Source organism: Protopterus annectens, chromosome 4.part0, assembly GCF_019279795.1.
Source record: "Protopterus annectens isolate FY-2018-M chromosome 4.part0, PAN1.0, whole genome shotgun sequence".
Lineage (NCBI taxonomy): Eukaryota > Metazoa > Chordata > Ceratodontiformes > Protopteridae > Protopterus > Protopterus annectens.
This window is the reverse complement of record NC_056733.1, coordinates 1,590,886,641-1,590,907,441: the sequence shown is the minus strand read 5'-3', so window position 1 is coordinate 1,590,907,441 and position 20,801 is coordinate 1,590,886,641. Positions and strand designations below refer to the sequence as shown.

At 40.9% G+C, this 20,801-nt stretch overlaps 1 protein-coding gene across 2 annotated transcripts in view; it reads right to left on the bottom strand.

Annotated features, from left to right (window-relative positions):
* Positions 1 to 20,801, bottom strand: part of CLTB (clathrin light chain B) — a 528,182-nt gene that overhangs the window by 239,206 nt on the left and 268,175 nt on the right. For both annotated transcript variants that reach the window (XM_044069363.1, XM_044069364.1), the window contains exon 2: positions 11,770 to 11,816. In XM_044069363.1, coding sequence (XP_043925298.1) covers positions 11,770 to 11,816 — 47 coding nt within the window. The remainder of the gene's footprint in view (positions 1 to 11,769; positions 11,817 to 20,801) is intronic.

Sequence of the window (20,801 nt, the reverse complement as noted above, 5' to 3'; positions counted from 1 at the left end):
GTTCCCCTCTCTGTGGTGGAAATACAGGTACTCAATAAAGGTTTATGTTTTGTAATGGGTTTTTTGTATCTGAAGATTCTTTGGCAAAAGATGTAGTATCTTTTTGTTGTTTACTTAATTTAAGATTGTTTTTTGATGGTGAAACTACTAGCACGAATACTAACTCTTAAATTTCATAGATTTCTTTTATCCCACTTATGCAACAGCAGGTGGCGGCCATTCAGTCCAATGTTCTCAAAGATTTACATTTTCATGCTCATGAACACCATATATCACCACATAATCTCTCAAAGATCAAATTATAGGTGGTTTCTAACCTTACAAAATAATAAGAATATAGTAGTGTTACCTGCTGATAAAAGGAGGAGCTGTGGTAGTTATGGACTGGGCGATGTATTTTAATGAAGCCCAAAATCAACTGAGGGATGGTTGGTTCTACATGTTAATGCCCCTGGATCCTACCTTTAGGTTCAAGATAGAAATAGATGCTTTTCTAAAGCAAGCTGGGGAGGAAGGTATAATTACAGAGTCTGATGTATACCATTTAATGGTACAGGATCCCAAATCACAGTATTTTTACCTCTTGCCTAAAATACACAAGGATTTAAACAATCCACCAGAGAGTCTTATCTTATCAGGCAGAGAGTCACTTACCAAACCACTTTCGCAGTTCCTAACCAAGTATTTGTAACCATTATTGAAATTTATCAGAGCACGTATATAGGATACCACCCAATTTTTAGGTATTATATTTGAAATGCAGTTAGAACTGGGTTGGCTCCTACGCACACTCGATATCACGGCCCTTTACACTAACATTCCACACTGGGCTGGTCTTTGTGCATTACAATATTGGTTGGAAAAAAATGAACTTTATCAACCTGGATTTAACACATTTCTGGTGTGTTTAGCAGAGCATGTTTTAACTAAGAACGCTCTATATTTTCAGGACCAGTGTTATTGGCAAATACAGGGTACAGCAATGATGGCTTCTTTTGCCCCCACTTATGCCAATTTACTTATGGACTATGTGGAGGATCATCTTATTTATGACCCTGCACATAATTTGTACCTGGATAAAACTGATATTTGGAGGCATTAACCTGGATGACTGTTGGTTGGTTTGGAGAGCGGATAGCACATACCTTTTGGAATTTGTAGAATATTTAAATGGGAATAAGTGGGGAATCCAATTCACTGTCCATTACCATACAGACCAGATTACTTTTCTGGATGTCCTTATTACAAGGAAGGAAGATAACACCTTAGATAGTGAAATTTTTCAGAAATACCCACAATATAATTCATTACTCCATACATCCAGCTTTCACCCACAACATATTATTAGAAACATCCCCAAATCACAGTTCCTTCGGGTTAAATGAGTTTGCTCCAATATGGAAAAATATGAACAATATAAGGGTGATTTGGTACAAAGATTCCAAAATCGTGGTTATAAATATGGCAATATAATTTCTGCCAGCAACTGGGCTTCTAGCCAGGATAGGAAGGACCTACTGTCATACAAGGAACATTCATCAGATAAGACATTGGATCTAAGGCTAGTCACCACATATGGACGTAATACGCAGGCATTCATGGTTATTATTAATAGGCATTGGAATATTTTGCTATTGGAGAACAGGCTATCCGATATTTTAGGCAAGAGATGCTTATTTTCGTTTCAGAGAGGGAGGACACTGGGTTCTTATTTCAGTCATTACAAGCACCTTAAGGGGGCACCCATGGTACAACAATGACTTACCATCACAGAGGAGGTTTTAAGCGGTTGTGTACCTTGTGGGTATTTTACACACTGCGTTAGAGTAAATAAAACTAAACAGTTCAGCAGTAGAAATACTCCGATGGTCTATGATATTAGATTTTTGGCCAATTGTGGGTTGGACTGGGTAATATAGTTGGCAATATGTACATGTTCTGCATTCTACATTGGCTACACATCTATACCATTATGTTTACGAATTGGTGAACATTTGAGCAATATTAGGAACAAGAGACAATCAAATGCCTTATACAAGCACACACACAAACATGTTAATGCCTCCTAGAAATTTACTGTTATTGATAAAATAGTTGGTGACAGGAATAATAAATCTGGGTGGCATACTATTCTTAATACTTAGGAGAAAAAATGGATTATTAAATTAGGCGGGCTCTTTCAGCCTGGATTAAATGATCATTTGTAATTAACCAATAGGCAACTGTGTTTAATTAATGAATTTGTATAAATTATGGGATGTGACTATCTGCTGTTTAACACTGAGGAAGGCTATTTCAGCCAAAACCGGTCTGGTTGGATTTTTGTGGGGTTAAAGGGTCTTTTGCCCTGCCCTTTTGGTGTTTAAATAAAATCGAGTTATTCAAACCACATTTAGTGCTGGCCTCTACTTTTGCATCTCCATATTCTAAACCACAAACCTATGACCAACTGTGAAACCCACATGCAGGATCTGAAATTGCAAGGCCTTTGGTTCCCATTCTGAAAGGAATGCTACATAAACTCAAAGACATGCTTGCAAGCTACATGTCATCGACAGCTTTCAGGCCAGCCCTAAAATCACATGCCTTACAAACTGCAAAAAACAAAGCATAAGTTCATCAGTTAGCAAGAAGGCAGACATTCCCCATGCCAGCTACCAATGATAATAGGGATAAAGGAATTCCATGTGGACTTGTTAGTCTAGGCCTTTTACACTCAAAGTCAGCAAAAGCAACAGAACTCTCAATCTTTCATGAAAGTAAACTGGACAGAAAAGCATTTTTCAGTATAAGTGAACAATGGGGTTGCCCCCCAAGAATAAATCAACTTTCATATTCTTTTGTATAGTCAACTGAAGACTGCAAATGCCTTTTCCATTAGCTAAAACCAGAGGCTAATTTATGCATTTCTTCTATCACCTCTAATTCTACAATGTTTCAAAAAGTGAAATGAGGAAATTTCATGCTTACAGACCCTTTCTAGCCAAGACAATCAGGCTTCACATATGACACTTACACAATCAGCTATACGATCGCTTCACACCAAGATTAATTTAACAAGAAAGCAAAGTTCTGCATGTTAAACCTAAAATCTCTTGATTTAATAGTAAGGAGTATTTCATGATGATACCAAAATTATCTCTTGATACCCATGCTCACATTCTCTAAGTATTACACATAGGATACTTAGTCTTTGGCTGTATTGCAAGACATGGCATCAACCATTTATGCAGTACAGGGAAATAAAAGCACAGGGCATACTGGCATATACTTTCCCAAGCCTGCAGCAATGACCCCAGTGATGAACATAGTACACATTTGTAAGTACATGCACTTGATGTTTGAATAATATGTTCAGTCTTGCATGACAAGCTGCCTCTCTCAACATCCTTAATCCTACATATTGTGGGTCTGGCAATCTTTTATATAGTCAGCTCGAGTTTCCTATCAGTTTACTGACTGTTGGAGTTGTTAGTGCAATTTATTATACTGTAAGCGTTAATCCATAGAATGTCTGTGTGTTTCTCACCCTCCAAAGCACTGCATTATTTTAGATTTATCATAACAGGTTATTATCCTGCTTGTGTGTACTTTGGTTAATATTATTTTTAATGCGCTTGTAGCTTTTTCCAAAAGCATCTGTTGTCATGCTATATTTGATGGTTCCAGGACAACAACAAAAATTACTGTGGCTGCAGCCAGAAACTGTATCCATGTCTCTTAAAAAAGTCTAAGCAATGAAAAAGATAAGGTCAGGGGAATGTCGTCTGCCTCTAGCCAATGTCCACTCATGCTATGTATTCCCACAGCAATGACACTGTAACTTCATTTATGGCATTTTTCACACAACTGTGTTTACTATGATTAATAAGTCTAATATATTCTTCTGTAAGAAAGAAAACCTAATAAAAATAAGAAAAGGGACAGGTTTATTACTTAGTATCTTTGAAGACTTGGGAACAAAAATGACATGTATAAAATGCCCTAAGTCTGATTAATTCAAAATGCAACAAGGAATTAATGTAGCAAACAAAAAACAGAAACACTAATTAACAGTATTTAGATTTCTCTGACCCAAATGCCTCAGCTTAATCACTTATTATGACCCTTACGCAGTAAACCAGCACTTCTCTACGCATGGGTACATACCATTCCTGCGCTTCCAATATTGACTGTACACAGATGATAGTAGGATAGATTAGTAAAGGTCTGAAAAAGCTTTTTAATCAGAGTTGCTGGCTACTGAGACTTGTCTGCATATATCAACTGGACACAAGCTGATTTAACTATACTTTTCTCTGCACTTATTTAAGATTTGAGTCAGTAAATATTGTGAATCTTTGATTCAGTAAATATTGTGTGTCTGTCTCTCTGCAGTTAAGTTGCCTGAAGTGTGAAAAAGTGTAGCCATCTGGGCTCATTGAAAGTTGTTAGACTGATTTGAAATTCCCTTGTTAGTGTTAGTTAACTTGGGGGTTTCTGCTAGCATTAAAATCTGTGTTGGTTACACTTCTAGTAATCATTTTAATCGGAGTTGCTGGCTATTGAGACTTGTCTGCATGTATCAACCAGGCACAAACTGATTTAAGTATACTTTTCTCTGCACTTATTTAAGATTTGAGTAAGTAAATATTGTGCATCTTTGATTCTGTAAATATTGTGCCTCTGTCTCTCTGCAGTTTGTTCCCCACCCCCCCTGCTCTGTTTCCTGTTGTGGTGTTAATCTTGGTGGCTTTGGAATTGCCCGCCCCTGCTGTAAATCTGTTTCTGCACACACCTCCTGGACCCATCTCATTTGCTCACTCAACTGAGTACAGTGAGATCATATTTTGATTTCAGACACTTCTACCAGTCCCATCTCCTCTGCAGTGTACAGAGAGAGCACTACGGAAGGACATTCCCCTATAGTATCTTAATCTGCTCTGTTTCCTCCCTCTCCAAAAAAAAAAAAAAAAATTGCACTTCATCTGCTTTACTGTATTTGTGTTTCTTTCTACTTTATTACCTTATTTTGCTTTTGCCTCTTCTTAAAAGTACTCAATTTAATTTATTCTGCTGCCTTTATTACTGCTTGTTAGTAGCCTGATTAAATTGTAACTGTTATTCTAAGGCCCTTGGTTTAAGCACTTGGGTTTCAAACCAGTTGTTTTACATTAAGAAGGTTTGTGGTCTGCACTGTTGTGGCAGGACAGGTAGCGTACATCCTTCTAAGTTGGGAACTGCTGATTGATGGCTCAGTGTCTGTTATTCTAAAAGTGTATTAGTTCTCGGTTAAGCACTTGGGCTTCAGGCCAGTTATTTTACATTAAGAAGGTTTGTGGTCTGCACTCTTGTGGGAGGAGAGGCTAGATTCTGCCCTTCTGAGCTGGGAATTTCTATTTAAAGGCTTATTGCGCATGCTTACTTGAACTGTTTCTTTCTGAAATCGGTATGCCTTGTTTGCTGCAGCATAGACTAGATTCAGGACAGCTAGATCTAGCTTTGTTTGTATAACTTGTGCACTGATCCAGGCCGTCTTTTTTGGCGAAGGTTTCTCCGTACCCTAGTGGCAGGACTGCTCAGTTAGAACTTGTCTGATTGAAGACTGCTGGAACAGGGCTCAGTTTTGAGCTTTTTAACTGGTTAATTGGGTAAAGTATTGTTTTGATTGTATCTGCTCTATTTTCTGAAAAAAAAACAACAAAAAAATATACTTGTTTCCCGCCTTTCTGAACTAGTGCAGTCCAGTTTTCAGGTTATTGCTGAATCCAGGGCTGTGTTACAAGTTTCTGTGTTGCCCATATCTTAATTGGATAGAAGGAAGTTTCTCTGTTCACCTGTGAGAGAGGGGAGCTTTGAGCAGCCTATCTGTCCCTGGAGGAGTGGTTTCAGCCCAGAAGTTAGTAGTTTATTGGCCATTTTGGGCTAATTTTGATTGAATCTGCTCTATTTTCTGAAAGAAAAATAAATACTTGTTTCCCGCCTTTCTGAACTAGTATAGTCCAGTTTTCAGGTTATTGCTGAATCCAGGACTGTGTTACAAGTTTTTGTGTTGCCCATACCTTACTTGGATAGAAGGAAGTTTCCCTGCTCACCTGTGAGAGAGGGGAGCTTTGAGCAGCCTATCTGTCCCTGGAGGAGTGGTTTCAGCCCAGAAGTTAGTAGTTTATCAGCCATTTTGGGCTAATTTCTATCTCTTTCACTTCCCTGCTATAAAAACCGCATTTGTGTCGTTTTGTGCACCAGGCAGCACCACTTAGCTAGAGTTAAACTATTCTCGGCTCCACGAAGTGTACTCTTCAATTTTTCCCTTGGAACTAGACAAACCTTCAGTTTTAGCACTCAAACTATTCATTTCACAGTCAAGCACTTGCTTAAAACTCATAGCAAGCACTAATTAACCCTAGCACTAGACCCCCCCCATACTGTCCAGAAGGCCAAGGCTCTCAATTCGTCCCCAACAGCCAATCAGAAAAACAGATTACTCTACCTATTCAGGCATGTCCAAAGGGCAGTTTCTGGTGTACTCTCCAGTCCAACTGGTGAATCTGGGCATTTTGAGGCAATGTTACAACTGCCTCATGTACACAGACAACCCTCTCCTCCTACCACCAGACACTAATAGATGCGAGAGATGCAATTATACAGCCAAACTGGAGGCAAAGCTCTCTCAACCCAAGACTGGAACTGACAGTCAAGAGGAGAACGGTAATACCTGCAACACACCACTAGTCTTACATAGACCTAATAAACCAACACAGGCAAATAACACACATGAATACATGAAAACATACTCGGAGGCTCTAAATAAAAATCTGCAAAAGCAACAGAGACCTCCAAAGCAGATATCAAAGCAACCTCCGCACCCCATCACCAACCATGAAACACATACTTCACATAATCAGTGTGCCATGCAATCACAGCCCTTAACGCAAAATAACATACCCAACACACTAGTAATAGGCGCCTCTATAGTCAGGCACACTGATGTCCCACTAACTAGGCTGGACACGGAGAAGGTTACAGTTAGCTGCCTGTTGGGTGCCAGGATCCGCCACATAACACAAGCACTCAGGTCACTCCAGTACAAGTACAAATACAACTCTATCATTGTCCATGTTGGTGTGAATGACCTGAGACGTACCTCCCTGGACTACGTGAAAAGAGACATGGAAGAGCTCTCTGATCATGTAGCCCAGGCCGGTATGACACTGACCCTGAGTAGCATCCTGCCCTCACCAAGAATGATGCCACAGTATAAAGAAAAAATGATCAATTTTAACAAATGGCTAAGTTTCCGGTGTCATTCAAAGGGGATCCAGTATCTGTCTGCCTGGGATGACATGCTCGACAAGCCACATTGCTTCACAAGAGATGGCTTGCACCTGTCACTCTTAGGCTTTCGAATACTGGCCAAGGCTCTTGCCGTCCCATAGTGGCTTTTTTAGGCAGGGCTCAAGACAAACCCAACATCATAAATAGCACAAGTAACCAAAAACTAAGGGTAATGCTACTCAACGCCAGAAGTCTAAACCTCAAAATGCATACACTCAAGGCTCTCCTCAGTATGGAGAACATCGACATCTGTGCAGTAACAGAAACCTGGTTTAAGGATCCTGAGAGCACCCCAGCACTACTAGGCTATAACTCATACCATACCTTTCGGCCACAGAACCAGGACCGAAATAAAAAAGGTGGGGGTGTATCCATATTCTTCAAGGATACCCACAAATCCAGGTTAGTGGCGCAGCACAATGCATCAGAGATCATCCATGTGCAACTAATAATGGTAAAAACTGCAATCCAAATTGTAGCTTGCTACAGATCACCCACCATGGCCCAGGACCCCCATTCCGCATTTCTGGAGACACTGGGAAATATAAAGGTCCTGCCAAACACCCTAACACTGGGTGATTTCAATTACCCAAACATAAACTGGGAGAACTACTCAAGTACTAACTCCCTTGCCCAACGCTTTCTAGAATTTATAAACTCAAATGCCCTGGATTAACTGGTCAACACCCCCACCAGAGGGAGCAACATATTGGACCTGGTCATCACCAACATGGGCGACCAGTGTTCTACACCGGAGGTCAACCCCTCTCTGGTTAGATCAGACCATAGACTAATCACTCTGGATATCCACATTCCGCCCCCACCCCCAATCAAGGAAACCACCATGAAAAATTTTCAAAAGCAAACTTCACATTACTTAAGACAGGGGTGGAAAGGTTCACAGCCCCCATGCTAAAGGACAATGCTGTCCAAGCTGCTGAAACCTTTACAAAGGCACTCTATGAGCATCTGCAGGAATGCATGGATCATGCTATCCCAAGTAAAACCAAGACTCACACCTCCAAGAAAAGGAAACCAGTCTGGTGGACCCCTGCCATAAACAAGCTATACAACAGAAGGAGGAAACTAGTACAGAAAAGAGTAAAATTCCAAGAAGGAAAGACATCCCTGATCAGTATCAGCAAGAAACTACGATCCTTCATTAAATCATCCAAGGCTAGTTTAGAAAGAAAAATTGCCAATGACTCCAAAGATAACCACACAGCGTTCTTTAGCTATGTCAAGAACCTAAGCGGAAACTCTCAGATCTGCTCTGAGTTAGTGCAGAATGGCACAAAATACATTGAACTGACTGATATTGCCAACATTCTGGCAGACAGGTTTAGTGCAAACTTCACCCCCCTCTGACCCCCTAAAGGGCCTATAACCATACCAGAAGAATGTAGGGCCCCATTAATCACTGACACACAGGTTAAAACAGCCCTATCCAAAGCCAAAAACACAGCTTCAATGGTACCGGATGGTGTCCCAGGCTGTGTCTTACAAGAGCTCTAAAATGAACTAACCCCTCACCTAAACACACTGTTCAAACTCAGCCTCTCTACAGGCTATGTACCCACAGAGTGGTGCACAGCAACAGTTATCCCGCTCCACAAAGGTGGAGCCACAAAGGACCCCGGGAACTATCGCCCTATAAACCTGACTAGCCTAGTCTGCAAGGCTATGGAACGCATCATCATGGAACTCATTAACAGAGACATTGGGAACCTCCAAACCTTGGACCCTACCCAGTTTGGCTTTGTTAAGGGGAGATCATGCCTTCTAAACCTGGTGGACTTCTTTGAGAAGGTTACCAAGGCATTAGACGAGGGAAAGGAGATCCACACAGCCTACCTAGGCCTCGCAAAGGCTTTCGACACCATTCCCCATTCTAGTATTATAGACAAGCTCACCAGCTTGAACATAAACCCCTATGTTACGAGATGGGTTGCCAATTGGCTCATGGATAGAACCCACATGGTGAGAGCTGCAGGCTCTACATCCGACTCTAAACCGGTTACAAGTGGCCCCCTCCAGGGCTCAGTCCTAGGACCCCTCCTGTTCGGTATATACTTCTCAGAGGTACAGGCAAGCATAGGAGGACTAAGGCTGTCTAAATTCGCAGACGACTGCAAACTAGGGGCCATAATTGATTCTCTGGCTGATACAGACACCCTCCAGATGGGTCTCACTGAGACGGATACCTGGTGTCAAAATCATGGCCTCAAGCTAAATGCCAAAAAGTGCATAGTCATCCCCTTTGGAAAAAACAAAGTACCTGCGAACTACCACATAGGTGGTAGCCCCCTAAATACAGAAAATGTATTAAGGAATCTGGGGAACCAAGTAGATAGTAATCTCTCCTTTGATAATCATATTGCCAAGGTGGTTAGAAAATCCTTCTATGTGGCCCACCTAATCACAAAAGGGTTTGCATCTAGAACAAAAGAGGTTATTTTGCCTCTCTACATCATCACTCATTAGACCCATCATAGAACACAACACCCCATTTGGGATGTACCTTATAAGACACCTGCAACAGCTGGAAAGACCACAAAAGTACCTCACCAAGAGGATTACTGGCCTCAAACAGATGCCCTATGCAGCCCGACTCAAAAAACTCCAGCTGTACTCGGTTGCATACCGCTTACTCAGAGGTGATCTCTGCCTGACATACAAGGCCAACCCAGAATTGATGGACATGCTCCACCTAAAAAAAAAAACAAATCCCGGAGAGCCACATGCTCTAGAAATATAAACCTCACCACAATGATAAATAGGACATGCTGGAGGGATAGATTCCTATCCCAGAGACTCCCCATGCTTTGGAACAGGATTCCAGTATACATCAGGCAGAGCCCCTCATTAACACTCTTCAAGAGAAACCTTGACGGGTGGATCGGAAACAGAAAATTTACCCCGGGGATCACTGCAGTGGCTCTACTGGACAGTGGCGCAGGGAGCTAATGGCTCTGCTGGACAGAGGCACAGGGAACTAATATAAGGGGGTGGCGAAAGCCAACACATTCTGGCTAGGCTTATAAATGCCCTTGGGCAGATAGCCTAGTACTTGCCTATGAACCTATTTACAAATAACTTGGCACAAGAAGTCTTGTTTATATGGTTCTCAATTTTCCAACAACTGCAAGCAATCATAAAGTTGAAGTTAAATTAAGGTGGGAACCATGGCATAGGACAGCTCCTGCAGTTAGAACAGGCACTTATGAGCCAGTCAGACCAGCGTTAAGTTGTCTGTAACCAAAGGGAATGTGAATGCCAGGTTTTACAGCAACAGGTTCCATTTATAAATAGAGTGGTCAGCTGGAAAGACCACAGAAGTACCTCACCAAGAGGATCACTGGCCTCAAACAGATGCCCTATGCAGCTCGACTGAAGAAACTCCAGCTGTACTCTGTTGCATACCGCCTACTCAAAGGTGATCTCTGCCTGACATACAAGGCCATGTCCAACTCAGAATTGATGGACATGCTCCACCTAAAGAAAACCAAATCCCCTCGAGCCACATGCTCTAGGGATCTAAACCTCACCACAACAATAAATAGGACGTGCTGGAGGGATAGATTCCTGTCCCAGAGACTTCCCATGCTCTGGAACAAGATTCCAATCTACATTAGGCAGAGCTCCTTACTAACACTCTTCAAGAGAAACCTTGACGAGTGGATGGGAAACAGGAAGTTTACCCCAGGGATCACTTCAGTGGCTCTGCTTGGACAGAGTCACAGGGAACTAATCTAAGGGGGCAGCGAAAGCCAACACATTCCGGCTAAACTTATAAATGCCTTTGGGCAGATAGCCTAGTACCTACCTATGAACCTATGAACTGTCATTTGTGGCACTAAGTCATACTCAAATGATATGTTCACATCAACAAGGACATATAATTTCTGTAATCACTGATACAGCAAGCATCCAAGATCATTACCCAGCATCCAGGAGAATTAGACATGTGCCTTCTTTCTAAACACTGCGTGAATTACAAACTGACACTTTTCTGTGTGTGCTCATCTTATAAAAAAAGTTCAAAAGACTTGTCAAACATCTTATTAAACTGCATAACATTCAAAGAAAAGCTGTTATTATATTTCCTAATAAAATCTGAAGAAAATGAGTTTATTTGCTAAGGAAAAAATACTTTGGGCACTAATAAATTCACAGATTTCATCCTTGTGCTGAATCAAGCAATCCATTAGATCTGTTTCAAAAATGTTAACATTCACTACATGTATGCATTGCAAGTTTCTGCTGTTTAAGGATTATGTCTCATGTGAATGTTACTGTGAAGTTTTCTGACAATCAGTTGATGAGATATTTAAAACCACTGGTACCATTTGATAACTTAGAAAATTATTTATAAACCTTCTGATAAAGATCCTACTAGCATATAACAAACAGTCAATTGTACAATTCAGAAAAACTGATAAAAAAGTAATTTACCTCAAATAAGTCTCCATTCATAGTGGCTCCCTTACTATTGAAGGTGTCTGCAAAACAAAATATTAATGGAATAAAATCACTATGTTTAGATAGTTAATAATGTAACAGCATTACTTTTCGAGTTATTACATTATTTGTAAATGCATGTCAATCCTAAAAATCTCTTGATTTAATAGCAAAGAGTATTTCAACAGAACTGTAATTTTTACCACAATAGATGTTTCCACGAAAGTTTACAAAACAAGCAGTAACTAAACAACTAACTTGTTAATATTACTGCATAACTTTCCTCTCCATCGTACACTTCGATAAAACATGCATGTTACAGATTATTAATTTGTAAGTCTTTGAGGTAAATCATGATCTGAATAATTATTTAGTCAGCCTGCAAATATTAAGTAAGATGTCAAACTGTCAAATAATGTAATTAGTGTCATGCCCCTATTTTATATATTTATTTGCCAAAATCTATTCCTCCTCATACCCCTTTCAACTACAACCTAGGTCACTAAGACAATGGAAATGATATCATCCACATTAAATGGATACAGGACTTTTTTGTATTATACCTCCTTTTGGACCTGCCCCAAATCTACTGAACTTAAGGCTTTTCATAGACCAGTTATTTCAGAACATAGCTAGATTCTACATGTACACTGTACTGATGATCCCACAAAAAGGGGGCTAAACATATATCTACAGCTAATACAGCCTGAATGCATTAATGAAGTCATATGAGTCATTGTGCATTCAAAAGCCATTGTGCTGAATCATGTTCATCCGTCAGAGGTAATCTGCATATCTCCTATGTTGTCTTTGTCAAGGGGGGTTATGATTTATGATGTCATGCTTCAAGTTTTAGTTCAAGAGGAGTTTATGATTTGGGATGTCATGCTTCAAATTCTAGTTCATAAGTTTATAGGCGGTTACTAGGCTAATGGCCCTAGAGCCCCTACAAGCCTAGCCATATTTATCCTGAAGTGGCCCAATTGTCAGTGGTTAGGTGAGTGACGTTCGCAGATGTTAGGGTCTATTGTAGTTTATACTGACTTCCTCTGTCCAGGACGGACATGGGCACCACCCCAGGAGTGAATTTGCAGCCACCTATCCATTTATCTAGGTTGCATTTGAAGATGGGCAGGGAGGGACTCTGTTTCACATGAACTGGAAACTTGTCCTGGAGAAGTGGTAATCTCTGGGAGAAGTATCTATCTCTCTAGCATGACCTGTTTTTGTCATAGGCCACATTAAGATCCCTGGAGCAAGTGACCCTCCTGCAGTTTGACTCAAGAATGTGTAGCATTTCCATCACGGCCGGGTCAGAGACTGCCCCGTAAGCCAGGCACAGTTCGCCCCTTAGCAACCTGTAGGAGACAGCATACAGTGACAGAGCTTTCAGTCTTTCCATGTAAGACTTGTTTTACATATCCTGTAATGTCTTTGTGAGAAACCTCTTTGGTCTCTCTAGGTGTCTGGGGAAGTACATGCAAAGGGAGGCACTATACTCAATTATTGGTCTGATGAGAGCCGAGTATAATGGAATTATAAAATCCTTAGATCTAGATGTGATGCCTTTACTTACCAGATGTGCCACATAGAAGGATTTCCTTACTACTGTGGATACATCATGGTCAAAGTTCAGATTGCTACCAACCTGAGTATCCGGATCACATACCACTGGGTCTACACTTAGGGGGTTGCTGTCTGTAATGTAATTACCAGGGATTTCAGCTTTCCCAAAGGGAATAATAATGCATTTAGCGTTAATCTTTAGCTTTGTCACTAATCATTTGTCTGCATTAACTCTGCCCACAGTATATTAACATCACTGGGGGACACTCAATGATTGCTCCCAATTTGCAATAGTCAGCGAACTTGGTCAGCCCCAGGCTGTCCCAGTTTGCCTGGACTTCTGAGAAATAAATTCCAAACAGTAAGAGGCCAAGCACAGAACCTTGTGATACAACACCGGTGACTGGTCTTTCGCTACAGATGAAGTCACCCACTTTGACAGTATGTGCACTGTCGGTGAGCCAGTTGCCTACCCATCTGGTAATGTAGGGGTCAGTTCCCAACTAGGAGAGTTGCTCTATAATACCCGAGTGGGGACTGTGTAAAATGGTATACACTGTCTTTCCCTTGTCCAGGGCCTAAGTGACTTTCTCGAAGACGTCAACCATGTTTTACAGACATGATCTACCTTTAACAAATCCAAACTGGGTTGGATCCAGAGTTTGGAGAATATGGACCTTATTACAAGGACACAGGTAACGATTCTTTCCATGGCCTTGCAGGTGCGGCTAGTCAAGCTTATGGCGTATAATTCCCAGGGTCAATTGATGGTCCCCCCTTTGTGCAAAGGGATTGCTGGTGCTGTCCTCCATTCTGATGGAACACAGCCAGTTCTCAGTCTGTGGTTAAACAGGGATCTAAGTGGGTCTGCTAGGTCATGTTTTAAGTTGTTTAAGAGGCAACCCTAGGATGTTGTCTGGTCTCACTGATGCCATGTTTTTGGCCTTAGAGAGCACCAAGATGACCTGTTCTCTTGAGATAATAGGCTGAGGAATGGTGGCAGGTATACTTTGGGGGATGACTGAAGGGGACGGGGGGTGAAGTTTTCTACTAATCTATTAGCTAGTAGGTTAGCTACTACCTCTAGTTGAGTATGGGTGCTGTCATCCACAGCCAGTTCAGCACATAGCCGGGTATTCCCTTTTAGATTTCAGATGTAGTTAAAGAATGTCTTACAATATCCCTAGTTAGGTGGGCTATTTTTGCTTTGTAATTAGCTTTGGAGGACTTGACAAGATCTTTAAGTTATTTGTTTGTTTAAGCTATAGAGGGATTTCTTCCTCTGCTGAGCCAGTTTCCCCCTTGTTCTTGGACATTACTTTCTTTCTTTTGCTGTATAGCCTGTTTATACTAGGGGTCCACAAAAGGCTTGTTTTTTTGTTTTTTTTTTTGGCAAGAACTTGTTTTTATTTGGTCAGGTACAGCTGATTCCATACAACTACTTAGGTGGCTATACAGGGCACTGGTATACACCACTGCATAGGAGTCTGTGTTATCTGCATTCAAGGGGACTTTGAAATTTCTTAGATCATAAGTTAGTAGTACGTAATTTGTCTTAGAAAAATTCTTAAGCAGTTTTGAGCTTGATGTGGTATACGATCTTATAATTATATTGAATTAGACTGATATATAGTCTGATCTTACGGATGTACAGTCTGATCTTACCAGGGAGGATATCATATTGAGGGAAGGGGTGCAATGCTCTCCCACATTAGTGAGTACTATTTCCAGGACATTTGAGCCTCTTGTGGGTTTGCTGACTAGCTGTTCCAGAGCAGTTGCATTGACAAAGTCCAATAACCTCTGAGAAAGCATGTTTGGGGTTATGTGTTTCCCATTTAATGGTAACATAATTAAAATCACCTATGAGTGAAGTGTTGGGCTGTATGGCAAGTGACTCCAGTAAGTCCAGGTATGCTGTATGCTTTTCCTGTTTCGTGGTGAGGGACCTATAGCTAGCTATGATGTGATAGAGGGCTTTACCTATAGTTAATTGGACAAGGAGTAGGTCAAAAGAATCATACTGTTTGACCAGTCTGGAAGTGTACTTATCCTAAATGAAGATGGATGCACCTCCTCCATTGGTTCTTTCACACTCAGTTTGTGGTCTGAATATATGGAAGGCATTGTAGTCCTGCATGGCTGGGCTGCTTTGCATGCCTTTGAACCATGTCTCAGTGACTGCACTGATGTCAGTATCTTCCAAATTGAGAAGTGCTTCCAGGAAGTATAGTTTCTTGTTTAGCCTCCTAGCATTAAGAAGCAGTACCTTGAGTTTATCTAGGTAGGATTTTGATATGTTGGGAGGTTGGTTATTTTGACACTGCCTTAAAAAGGCACAACAGGGGTGGCTAGTGCCTTTGCCAGTATCTGAAAGCCTAGAGGAGACAGGCACAGACCATTTCTGGCAAAGCAGCATGGCCTGAAAACCATGTCTTCCCAGTCTCATGGATACTGGATTTCCTTGGACTGACACCAGAAGCTAAGCCAGTTGTTAAAGTCAATCCTTTTTTGTTTGTATTGTGGTGTCACCCTTGGAAAAGGTAAAATGCTGCTTAAGGATAGGCTTATACCTGCCTGTGACACAAGCCGAGAGCTCAGTCATGTCTCTCTTCATATAGTTCAGTGAGGTATGCCTCATGTTATTCACCCCTACATGGATTATGATAGAGTCATACTGGTACTTGTGGTTGAGTGACTTGAGTGCTTGAGTGACTTCATGGATCCTGGCACCTGGCAGGCAGCTAACCGTAACCTGCTTCTTATCCAGTCTGGTGAGGGGAACATCTGTCTGTCTCACAATGAAGTCACCTATGACCAATACATTAGGGTTTGTGGTATTATGCCTTATGTCATTAGTGTTATGTTTCACTTGCATTGATTAGGAACTGTGCATCCAAAACTTTTGATTAACATAGTAGTACTTCAATTAGGGCCTGTGCTTCCAAAAGCTTCTGAACAATACAGCAGCTTATCTGAGCCCTGGATCAGCATTCTCTCTTTTCCCCTCTAATTACCTGCATGTATATATTATATATACACACACACACACACACACACACACACACACACACACACACACACATAAACATGTAGATAGACAGATGGATAGCCTGATAGCAAGTTTAGTTTAACCAGTCAACCAGCATATTTTTGGAAGGTATGAGAACATGACTGTCCAGTGAAAACTTACACAGACAGGAGGAGTATATACACAATTGTACAGTTATCAGATGCCAGGATTGAACCCAGGATGCTAGAGCTAAGAGATAGAGATCTTATCGTTAAACTACCTTTAGGGAAAACGTCAGTCACTGTACCAATGTCCTCATGCTTTAAGTACAAGTTGTACATTTTGCTGTGGTGCACAGCATGGCAGTGAGTGAATACAACAAATATGTCAAGTGAGGTTATTAGAAGAGCAAAATATTAACAGACGTGTGTGTGTGTGTGTGTGTGTGTGTGTGTGTGTGTGTGTGTGTGTGTATATATATATATATATATATATATATATATATATACATACACACACACACACACACACACACACACACATACTTTTCAGTTTTTAATTTTTCTTTTTGTCTTTTACCATATTTGTTACTTAAGATGCACTGCAACTGGTAGAAATTATGTAAAGTTTTCCAAACAGCTTTCTATCTGAATTGTGAACCACCCCTTCATATATAGGGCACTAGGACCTTGGAAGGATATTGGTAGATCACATTTATGCTACTTACCTAAACATTTCCAGTGAGATAATCATTAAGGGCAGCATTCTACAACATAGAGTAAATACATAACAGCAATGTTTCTACCACATCAGTTAATATACTAGAAGACAATCCATAATGGATCTTGGATTAGATACTTCCTCTCCAATAATCAGAATTTGGCTTTTTTCAGTAAAATTCCATTTTCAGGGCTATGTATGCACACAATGTACATTGTGGCATATCATGCCTGCAAATAAGTGTGCTCTTCTCCAGAGCTCACCAGTTCACCCCCCATGTAGCCAGTAATCACCTTCATACAAATTAATTATAATAATAATGCAGATGGGATAACTATGTAGGTAAATTACCATAATTATGTAGGTAAATTACCATAATAGATGATCAATTTCTTCACTGCTGCAGTCACTATAAATGGGATCTCTAACATTGGCAGAGTCCAATATCTTGCCCTGTTCTCAGAGTTGAGTATTTTTTCCACCACATGCAGAGTGGATGCCATCTTCTCTCAGACATCAACACATCCTGGTATTAAGGGGAAAGCACCTGCAGCAGTTTCAATTCTTTCTTGCTCCACCCACAGGCTTCTAGTAAAGATGTCCTTGAAAGAGATGTTTCTTGCTATCTCAATGCTCTGACTAGGCTAGTCTCCCAAATGAGAACTGCAGGCCTCACAGTTAAGCTACACAAAGGTTGCAGGAGGAGGGAATCAGAGAAAAAAGGAACTAGTTAGAATGAAGGAGGAAATGCATATGGGTACCCCACCACAGCCTGAAACCACCCCCTTAGTACTTCAGGGAATGGAAAGAGGAGAACTAGGATTACAACAGTGTATTAATTTGAAAATTTACTATTGTGGTAAGCTACCCACACAATTACACTATAACATTTTGTGTATTTCACTGTTGCAGTCATTATGTAAGAGGAAATTCCTAAATCTGCCTGCCTTACATGTGAGAAACTAGTTAGAAACCAAAGGGAGGGCTGGAGAATGTCATGAAGAATAACTAAGATAAATCTCAAGGCCCTGGAAACCAGATCTAGCCTGTGATGCTTTGAGAAATGTGTGGACTGGAAACAAGTTGGCTGCTTCTGATATGTTTTGTGTACTTACTCCCTCATTAGAAAGGTTATAATACTAGCTGGCCCCCTACTGAAATGTACTCTGATTGGACTATGTAGAGCCCTGCCATGATGCTTGTACCAGAATCAATGCAATGAGCAAGACATTTGGAAACAGTTTATTGAGAGGACTTCCAACCACTCTTAACTTGCAGCAAAGTAGTGGAACAGCTTGCCAGTTTTTCTAAGCTCTTTGACCCTGTCAAAGTAAAATTTCAATTGTCTGTGCACATCTAAGGAATATAAAATTCTCTCCACTCTTTTGAGAGCATGAAACAAACAGGGAACTAAATGGCCTGTTCAAGGAAACTCCATGACTACCTTTGGCATGAAAGAGGCTTTAGTCCATAAGGTCATTCTATTGTTGTGAAACTGCAAAAACGGTGTCTTCCACACAGGTGCTTGGAGTTCTTAGATTCTTCTAGCTGGACAAGATGACTAATAGGAAGACAGTATTCCAATTCACAAATTTCAGATTACAATAGCTACAGGTTCAAAGGAAAGTAAAGTGGGAGGAGGAGGTCACTCTTTCTGAAAGGCATCTATCATATCAACTTGGGCCTGCAAGAAAATATTTGGTTGGAGGCTTGGAAGCTAGAGGGAGATCCACAGAAAGGCAGGCAGAAATAGCTGACAAGTCTATTCCAAGAAAACTGTAATCCAGTCCTGAAGAAAATAGCTCAAACAGATTGTCCTTGGTTTTGCACTATCTGCTATTTTAGATTCTGGTTCCTCCTTTGGTACCAGATGGAAAACTTGCTCCATTTATTTAAGTATGTCTTCCTAATGCCAAGCCTCCTAAAATCCCTCATGAATTTATAGCATATCCTCAGAGTAAAGGTGACCAATGGGTAGCAATGTCAAATCCTCTGAGATGATAATTTCAATGCGGCCAGTTCAGGTGGACTAAGGAAAAAAAATTCTATCTGCTGTGCCAGTACCAGTGTTTTTCCCCTTGCCATCTGTAGCAGTAGACAGAACTAGTGTTGTCTTGGCCTGAAAGGGGTAAGCATCATTTCTGGCCTATCTTCTCTTACTTTTTATGCTGTTCTAGACAGCAAGGGTATAGGAAAGAAGGTATAAAAGGCAAACCTCTCCAATTCTGGGAGAAAACATATACTGCCCAAGCCTTTTTATGTGATGATACGGACTGAACTTCAATTACATTTTCTCTGGAGAAATTAAGTCTCTTTATTTGTACTACCAAGCTAACTTTTAAAGCATCTTTGTGCAGCTTCCACTTGTGGGGATTTGCTGAGTTTTCCTGGGTGGGGATGTAGATAGCACTCAGAAACATTTCTGCCTCTAGCACCTCTTCCTATACCTGCAGAGCCAATCTGCAGAGCAGGTAGAAGTGTGTCCCATGTTTAGTAATGTACACCAAATAACATTAGTGCTGTCTGGGACCAAACTGAAAAACTTTGGCTTTCATAAGGTCTTCAAGGTCCTGAGTGCCATAATGACAGCCATCATCCTTTTATGTTTATGTGTTGCTTCCAATCTGTGGGGCACCAGAAGTGTTGCACTCTTCGATCCCAGGTGCACTCCCCTAGAGTATGTCCAAGATAATGGTCTAAACATATTTCCTGAAAGGCACCCCCCCCCCAAGTCTTGTTTATCAATCATATCCACCATTCTAATGCTTTGTACAAGGTAGGATTGTAATGAGACATTCTAAGGGCTGGACGTGCTGATTCCAAGTTTACCTCAGGAAACACTGTAGCTTTCCTTATGTGGAGTCTCACCAGTGACAACCTTAAGATGGCAGAAAGCATGAGATCCAGAATCCATAGAATTCCCATGTCTTCAAAGAAGGTGATGGGGAAGTCCCCCTTCTGGGGCAGCAATGGTACTGTTGTATCCCAGCAGGCTCCTAAGAAAAAAACAAATCTTAATGGGGTCAGGTTTGATTAGGGAATGTTCAGGGAGAGTCACAGCTTTTGAAAATACTCTAGGGTAAAATGACTGGTAAGGATGAATGCAACTGTTACTGATTATACAATGAATAATTACTGGAACAAGGCATTTTGTGGAGACTCTGTGTATATTGGTCAAACCAAAAGGCAATGAGGTAAAATTGTAGTGTTGCTACCCTGCTAAAAAAAAAAACAAGGGTAGTTCCTTCTGGATAGGGACATGAAGGTATGTATCCTGGAAGTCTTAGAGTTAGCACACCCCCCCCCCACACCCCCCAGACCTAGATGGTAAGAGGAGAAAGAGGGCCTGCAAAATCAACATCTTAAGCTTTGGGACCCTAAGGAATCTGTGTAACTTTTGACAAGTCTAGAATGGGTCTTCAGATTCCATGTTTCTTTGGAACCAGGAACAGTCTTGAATAAAACCTCTAGAACTGTGATCATAGGAAACCATTTCTGTCACCTCCTGAGCCAACATTTGCAGGATGAGGGACTTCATCAAGTGTTTCTGTTTTTTTTTTTTTTTTTTTTTTTTTTTTTTTTGGAATAGAACAGACACCATACATTTTTGGCGTAACAGAAGCTGCAGCTTGTCACCCTTTGACATGATTTGCAGAACGTGCTTGTCCGTTAGGTCCATTCTCTAGTTAGTTGTGGTGAAAAATGGCCAAGTGGCTTCCTATTTTTT